General features: G+C 50.0%; 2 protein-coding genes across 3 annotated transcripts; one reads left to right on the top strand and one right to left on the bottom strand.

Moving 5' to 3' along the window:
• Window positions 1-589: 589 nt before the first annotated feature.
• LOC120676939 (elongation factor 2-like) lies at window positions 590-5,424 on the bottom strand. Of its 2 annotated transcripts, none has more exons than XM_039958284.1 (3): window positions 5,268-5,424; window positions 3,764-3,898; window positions 590-3,274 (listed from the first exon to the last, which is right to left on the bottom strand). In XM_039958284.1, exons 2-3 carry the CDS (start codon window positions 3,852-3,854, stop codon window positions 834-836), a joined length of 2,532 nt encoding a protein of 843 aa, XP_039814218.1. In that variant the 5' UTR covers window positions 3,855-3,898; window positions 5,268-5,424; the 3' UTR covers window positions 590-833. The 2 variants fall into 2 exon arrangements, with proteins under 2 accessions (XP_039814218.1, XP_039814219.1); XM_039958285.1 differs by having other exon boundaries at window positions 3,764-3,895; window positions 5,268-5,407.
• A 326-nt stretch (window positions 5,425-5,750) lies between these two features.
• Window positions 5,751-7,184, top strand: LOC120676940 (probable 3-hydroxyisobutyrate dehydrogenase-like 1, mitochondrial). The gene has a single exon (XM_039958286.1). It carries the CDS (start codon window positions 5,839-5,841, stop codon window positions 6,874-6,876), a length of 1,038 nt encoding a protein of 345 aa, XP_039814220.1. The 5' UTR covers window positions 5,751-5,838; the 3' UTR covers window positions 6,877-7,184.
• Window positions 7,185-7,789: the final 605 nt, after the last annotated feature.

The raw sequence follows: 7,789 nt of genomic DNA, 5'->3' as shown, positions 1-7,789 counted from the left end.
TCCTAAATAGTAAGATCCTCTTCCAAAAATTTATGCCAAAAAGATCTAAGCACACCCTTACTAGTTTCACTAAGTTTTCCTCCCGTGCTAGAAATAATTGTTTTTGTTAGCAAAACAACAGCAAAGGATACATGTGACGTGCTCCCGTGGAAACACAAGGTAACAAGGATGTCCTCAGCACATGCAATTTAATAGGGTGTTGGAAACACGTTTCATAGAATTTCCTTTCAAAAAATAGTTTCATTGAGTTGTATGCCCACTGCGCCAGTGCAGTTAGTCACTAAACATCTTTTCAGGTCATCCATCCACTCAGGAAGGCACATCCCGATGAGACGAATCAGCACACGGATGGACTATATCACACAAAGCAGCACAGGGATATTGGATGTTGGCGTGTTGCAACCGTATAAACAACGATAGAATTACAGAATACGGATACGAAGACACCTACCAGAAACCCTAAATCCAGACCTGGGCAAAACTAAGGATCACATGGGCAACACTTGTTTGCCCAAAAGCAAGAGCCATTCACAGACACAAGGATAAGCTCAAGGCAAGAAGCAAACAGTGAAATTCTATCAACCAGATATCAAAGGAAAAAAAATCAATAAACAGTAGAAACAAGATTATGCTACAAATACCAACTCTGTTTCATCTGTTACATCACAAAGGATAACAACAGTTTTAGCAGGGCACTACCATATGGCTAATGATGTTCAGAAACAGAAGCATTTGACCACTAAAGGAAATGAAATACAAAAATAGTTCCATTACAGCAGACGAATGGACGATTAAACCATCAGGGGGTAACAGTACCACAAAAGGCCAAAAATTTAGAGCTTGTCCTCGAACTCAGAAAGCGGGGTCATCTGCTCCTTGAGACCCTTCCTCTTGCGGATGTCCAACACCAGCTGAGCAGCCTGGGAGCCAGCCTCCAAAGGATCAGAGCCCATCATGTCCCAGTGGTCGAACACACACTGAGGGAACGCCTGACCAGAGGTTGCAGCCCTCAGCTGGCTGGAGAACCCAAAGGACTCAATGACAGGGAGGTAAGCCTTGATGTTGTAGAGCGGGGTACCCGGCCTCTGCATCTCCTCAAACACGTGCCCTCTCTTCTGGTTCAGAACACCGTAGATACCACCAAGTGCATTCTCAGGAGCCTGGATCTCCACAAGGTACACTGGCTCCAGCAGTCTTGGCTTGGCCGTGAGCTGAGAAGCATAGATGACCCTCCTGGCAGTTGGAATGACCTGACCACCACCCCTGTGAATGGCATCAGCATGAAGAACAACATCACAGACCTCAAAGCAAATGCCACGCATGTTCTCCTCAGCAAGTGCTCCCTCCTTCGAGGCCCACTGGAAGCCGGCCACAACAGAATCCTTGATTTCATTGAGATACTGCACTCCCTTACACATATCAACAACCATGTTCGGGCCGGTGGTCTCAGGTCCAAAGCACCAAATCTTCTTGGCAAGATCCTTGTCCCATCCAAACTCCTCAGAGAGGATCTTGGAGCGCACCTTGGGATCATCACGTGGACCAATGCGTCCCTCATCAATAGCCTCAGCAAGACCCTCTTCCAACGGGCGGGCTTCCATGTAGAGACGGTTGTGCTTGTTGGGAGACTTGCTCATGACAGTTCTGCAGGATTTCTCAAGAACAGTTTCACGGAAAGAGACAACAGGAGGGGAGACAATAATTTCAGCACCACCCATGAAGTCCTCCTGCAGATCCTTCAGGCAGATCTCAAGGTGAAGCTCACCAGCTCCAGAAATAATATGCTCACCAGATTCTTCAATGGTACAGAGGACCATAGGATCAGACTTGGCCAGACGCTTCAAACCTTCAACTAGCTTCGGCAGGTCAGAGGCAACCTTGCACTGAACAGCAACACGCACAACAGGGGACACAGAGAACTTCATTGCTCTGATTGGGCATGCATCGACTTCCTTCTCATTGGTCAGTGTAGCATTCTTCGTGATGAACTGATCCAGACCGACCATAGCAACGGTGTTACCACAGGGAACATCCTCAACTGACTCTTGTTTCTTTCCCATCCAGATAACAGTACGCTGGACACTCTTCACGTACAGATCCTTCTTCTGGCCAGGCACATAGTTGGGACCCATGATCCGAACCTTCATACCGGTAGCAACCTTCCCAGAGAAGACACGACCGAAGGCAAAGAACCGCCCTTTGTCAGATGCTGGAATCATCTTTGAAACATACAGCATGAGAGGACCCTCCGGATCACAGTTTCTGATGGCAGTAGCATAGACATCATCAAGGGGTCCCTCGTACAGATTCTCCACACGATACTTCTGTGCCTTTGCTGGGGAAGGAAGGTGGAATATCATCATCTCAAGCAGTGCAGTACTAGCTGGAAGCCAGGTTTGCATAACACGCTTCATCAAAGCCTTGCCAACCAACTCCTTCTCATCAGCCTTCATGGTAACATTAAGCTTTTGAAGCATGGGCCACAACTTATCCTTCTGGTCGTTCATGCAGGTGTTGATGATTTGCTTGATGGGCTCATAGCAGAACTGAACAAATCCTCTCTTGCAGGTAGCCGAGCCTGTGTTCTTCGTGGTCCACTTCTTCGTGGCTGGGTCAAAGAAGTTCTCACCCCAGAGCCTCTCCATCATCTTAGATTCATCAACTCCAAACTTGGATGCATACATCTTGGCAAAGTTGGTGAGGGTAAAGGCCCAGCCGTGCAGACCAGCAGAGAAAGCAACAGTTCCCTTCTCCGGGTAGACTTGGACATCACCGAGGAGCTTATCTTCATATGTTGCCATAATGACGTTGGCATTCTCAATCACACGGGAGAAAGTCTGGTAGGCTTCCTCACCCTCAACCTGAAGCTCAAGGAAGCACCTGTCCATCTTGTTCACAGTAAGGACTGGCCTAATCCTCTCACCAAGAGCCTGGCGGAGCACAGTCTCAGTTTGCACACAGACACCTTCAATACAGTCAACAACCACTAGAGCACCATCGGTGATACGAAGGGCAGCTGTCACTTCCGAAGAAAAATCGACGTGCCCAGGTGAGTCAATAAGGTTGATCAAGTACTGGTTACCATCTCTCTCACCCTTGTAATTCTTCAGTGACTCTGGAGTCATCTCATAATAAAGAGAGATACCGGTGGATTTGATTGTAATACCACGCTCTGCTTCATCTGCGCGGGTATCAGTCATGCGAACATCACCAGCAACTTCCTGGGCAATAATCCCAGCAGCTGCCACAAGGGAGTCTGTAAGGGTAGACTTGCCTGCAAATAATTAATGGCACGTAAGAACACTGTGGAACTTCAACAACAAACTCAGCATGCATCATAGAAAGTACAGCCTTAGGGACAGATAATAACCTACCACAAGATAACAGACACAACAATACATTAACATAGAAGGCACACAACTAGGCACTAGCAGATATTACATAGACCACAATAATTAAAAGATAATAGTAACCTATCACAAGATAACAAGCACAACAATACATTTACAGAAAACACATCACTAATAGATATTATTTGGACCACAATAATTTAAAGAATCAATAAGCCTATCTCCTACATGGGATGACTATCTTAACACATCATTAAGTAGGCCTGATATAGATAATACGGCATGAACAGCATCAACTGTGAAGCAATGCATCTGTAAATATTTAAAACAAAACTGGGTCTAAATTCAAAAGGCCTGAAAACATTAAACAACATATATGCATGGCATCTAATAAAACACAGTTCTTAACATACCATGGTCCACATGGGCAATAACAGACATATTACGGATGTTGTTCTTTTTGTCCATGATAGCACGGAGCTCCTCTGCCGTGAACTTCACCATCTTGACTTCTTTTGAAGATCACACTACAAATATATATTTTCCTGCTGTTCAAAGGTCCAAGAAAATAGTAAGAATAGAACCAAAACATGAGCAAATAACTAAACCAGAAACTTTGATAGCAAAAGAGTGACCAAAGGATTATCTGCTGTAATTGTCAGGACAATAAGAGACAGATATTGTATAAGTGCAATATGTGCAAAGTGATTGGGGTCCAATCCACAAAGTTACTACACATGTTTTAACTTACTTTATCAGGCAAAACTATTATAATGCTTACAACTAATGGGATTGCATTCACATAAAAGTTAGGAAATAATAAACAGAAAATTATCTGAATTGAACGCAGAGTGCGTCCTCTCCTCATTATACTAATATTTAATTGAACAAAGGGTGCATTCAGTCAATGATCACATAATATGATTTTTTTTTTTTGCATTGTCTCTTGCTCATTGAGATTACACAGTACACTACACATAATAGAAACTGCAGTGAGCTACTAGAAGTGAAACTAATCCAACTTAAATACAAAAGCACAACAAACAAGGTGATACAATATTAGACATGCACATCCTGCAGGGTGCCAGGGTTACCACTTCAAACAAGGGACTCTTATACAGACAGATTATCTGGACTGGCAAACCAGCTTACATGGAAAAACAGAAGATTAATTTAGACAAACATTTAAAGTAGCTGAAGATTCTAACCTTCAGAAAAGTCTAACAGGCAAAAAGGAATGCATAGTTTACGAAACGAATTCATGGACCGAAGTATGTACAAGCACATCAATAGTATTCCAATGTAATGAACATCACAAAAATGGACAAGAAATCAACAATCAAACAGACAAAACGAGATCGTATACATAAGTACATAACTACCCTGAACCTAAGAACTACCAGCAGACCAGAAATCGCAGAACAAGATCAGAATGTAACGGCCACAATTATTCATGTTGAAACATCTAGAACAAGATCATAATGTAACGGCCACAATTATTCATGTTGAAACAGCATATCTGAGTCTACAGATTAGTTCCACCGAAGGATCCCACCATATCCAATTCACAGACCCTAACGTGTAAAAACTAATCGACACGATTAAGGGAAGAACCGAATAATCCAAAACTAATCGACACCTTATTTCTACAGATCGTAGAGATGAGCCGCAGAGAGAACCGACAGGGACCCCATAAACCAACGAATTGACATAAATTACATCGAGATTACCCCCCGCAAACATCAGATTCGATCAGCACACACTACGATTCAATCCAATCAACACACGACACTACAAAATGGAACCAAAACGACTCGAACTCCACTAGAAATACTAATCAGCTAGAATCACGGCGCATAGTTGAACTAGCTCTAGCAACCAGAGCGAGATGGAGTGAGAAAAGGGGGGGTCAGTTACCTTGGTTTCGCCTCTCGATCTGAGAGACGAGATGTGGAGGCGCCGCCGGGAGAGAAGCACTAAAACCCTAGCCGCCGCCCAGTGAGGATGTTTATAGTGGCGGAGTTGCCGCACCGGGCAAGAAATATCCCGCGGGCGAATATTCGGCGCCTGGACCGTCGGTCCGGTCGATCCAGACCGGCGGCAGGTGAGGCTGGCAATGGGAAAAGCAGGGTCAATTCGGGGAATTCGCGGGCGTTGCGTGGCGCTTGGCCGTCCGATCTCGCAATTTCTTGGGGCAGTTGGGGAAGTGCTGCGCCTGTGCGGTCCGGCTGGGTGGCGATCCGGTTTAGTCGAGCCGTCTCCGGCTCTCGCGGCGTGCTGGGGCGGCTTCTGGGCCACTCGTCACCCGTGAGCTCACTCTTGGGCTACCAGTCGGCCCACGGATGGATAGAGCCCTCGCTGTTTTGCATGGACCTGGCCCGTTTCCAAGGGTGACATCAGTGACCAGAAGGTGTGTGTCCCTCACGCGACCACGCCTCATCGGCTGCTGCAACGCGACAGCAGAGGGCACTTGCGACTCCGCCCCCAAATGCTCGCCGGCATCTCCCGTTCCCTCGCTCGCCGCGGCCCGCCCTTTCCCCTTGCCGCTACCGCTACCGCCGCCGCCGCTGCTGCAGCCATGTCGTCGTCATCGACGGGAGCGGACGTCTCCGATCGCCCGATCTCTCCGGACACCACCCGCGTGGCCTGGGTGGGGACGGGCGTCATGGGCCAGTCCATGGCCGGCCACCTCCTCGCCGCCGGCTACGCGCTCACCGTCTTCAACCGCACGGCCTCCAAGGCTCAGGGCCTCGTCTCCCGCGGCGCCAGCCTCGCGGACAGCCCGCGCGCGGCCGCCGCGGCTGCCGATGTCATCTTCCTCATGGTTGGCTTCCCCTCCGACGTCCGCTATACCGCCCTCGATCCATCCACCGGCGCCCTCGCCGGCCTCGCCCCAGGCGGTGTCCTTGTCGACATGACAACCTCAGACCCCACCCTCGCCGCCGAGATAGCCGCGGCGGCGGCGGCCGCCGGCTGCTCGGCCGTGGACGCCCCCGTCTCCGGCGGCGACCGCGGGGCCCGCAACGCCACCCTCTCCATCTTCGCGGGCGGCGACGCCGCCGTCGTCGCCCGCCTGGCGCCGCTCTTCAAGCTCATGGGAAACGCGCTGTACATGGGCGGGCCCGGCGCGGGGCAGCGCGCGAAGCTGGGCAACCAGATCGCCATCGCGTCCACCATGGTGGGCCTCGTGGAGGGCATGGTGTACGCGCACAAGGCCGGGCTGGACGTGGCCAAGTGGCTGGAGGCCATCTCCACCGGCGCGGCGGGTTCCAAGTCGCTGGAGCTGTACGGGAAGCGGATCCTGGAGCGGGACATGGCGGCCGGCTTCTACGTCCGGCACTTCGTGAAGGACCTCGGCATCTGCCTCTCGGAATGCCAGGCCATGGGGCTGTCGCTGCCGGGGCTCGCGCTCGCGCAACAGCTCTACGTGTCGCTGATGGCGCACGGCGAGGGCGGGCTCGGTACGCAGGCGCTCATACTGGCCATCGAGAGGCTGAACAATACCAGCCTCGAGAAGAAGGACTAGCTCGCGGCTCCAGCTCTGGTGAACTTGTCAATCGGTGGAAGCTTTGCTTGATGCAATGCAGTTTGAGCTGAATCTAGGTGGCGTTTCAGAGTTTTACATTTGTGTACTAGTGTGCTGTGCAAGAACTATGGGGCTTGGATGCTGCTTAAATGCTTGGCTCAACTTGTTTATTACACTTTACAGCGTCAATTAGCTCAAATAAGATTCTGCAAACAATGAGGTGTTGCCTTGTTTGGTTGCCCAAGCTTGCTATTTGTCAGTCAACATGTAATGACTTTGTTCAGTTATGGTAAAGAAAATGCCATATATATATACACACACGATGAATTGTAGCAGTATTCCGCCCATGGAAACCAACGCAGGCAGCTGCGAGGACGATCACCTGCGAGACAGCGGAGGTAGACGCCCAAAATACGGTTAGTAACCTCCGATTGGCCGTCCGTCTGAGGCCGGAACGCCGAGCTGAGGCGGAGCTTGACGCCGGCGAGTGTGAAGAGCTCCATCCAGAGCTTGCTCGTGAAGACCGGGTCCCGATCGCTCACAATAGAGCAAGGGAGACTGTGTAGCCGTACGATCTGGTCGAAGAAGACCCGGGTGATGGACGTAGCAGTGTAGGGGTGGCCGACCGCGATGAAGTGAGCGTATTTGGAGAAGCGGTCGACGACGGTGAGGACGACCGATTTCCCGCCAACGTGAGGGAAGCCCTCGACGAAGTCCATGGCGATGTCCGATCAGACCGAGCTCAGAACGTCGAGGGGCTGTAGAAGACCTGCTGGATGTAGGTGTTCGGTCTTGTTGCGTTGGCAGACGTCGCAGCCCTTGACGTAGTCGCGGACGAGGCTGCTCGCGTGCGGGTTGTAGGAGGAGGCGCGGAGGCGATGGAGCGTCTTCTGGGCGCCCTCATGGCCCATGC

The sequence above is a fragment of the Panicum virgatum genome, chromosome 5N (genome assembly GCF_016808335.1).
Source record: "Panicum virgatum strain AP13 chromosome 5N, P.virgatum_v5, whole genome shotgun sequence".
Taxonomy (NCBI): Eukaryota; Viridiplantae; Streptophyta; class Magnoliopsida; order Poales; family Poaceae; genus Panicum; species Panicum virgatum.
This window is presented reverse-complemented; position numbering and strand designations above follow the sequence as displayed.

Excerpts from the sequence above, each read along its gene's own strand:
- LOC120676939 (XM_039958284.1), bottom strand. The coding sequence starts at position 3,854 with ATGGTGAAGTTCACGGCAGAGGAGCTCCGTGCTATCATGGACAAAAAG. Across the intron at positions 3,275-3,763 it reads TATTGCCCATGTGGACCATG|GCAAGTCTACCCTTACAGAC; the intron begins GTATGTTAAGAA and ends AATTATTTGCAG.
- LOC120676940 (XM_039958286.1), top strand. The coding sequence starts at position 5,839 with ATGCTCGCCGGCATCTCCCGTTCCCTCGCTCGCCGCGGCCCGCCCTTT.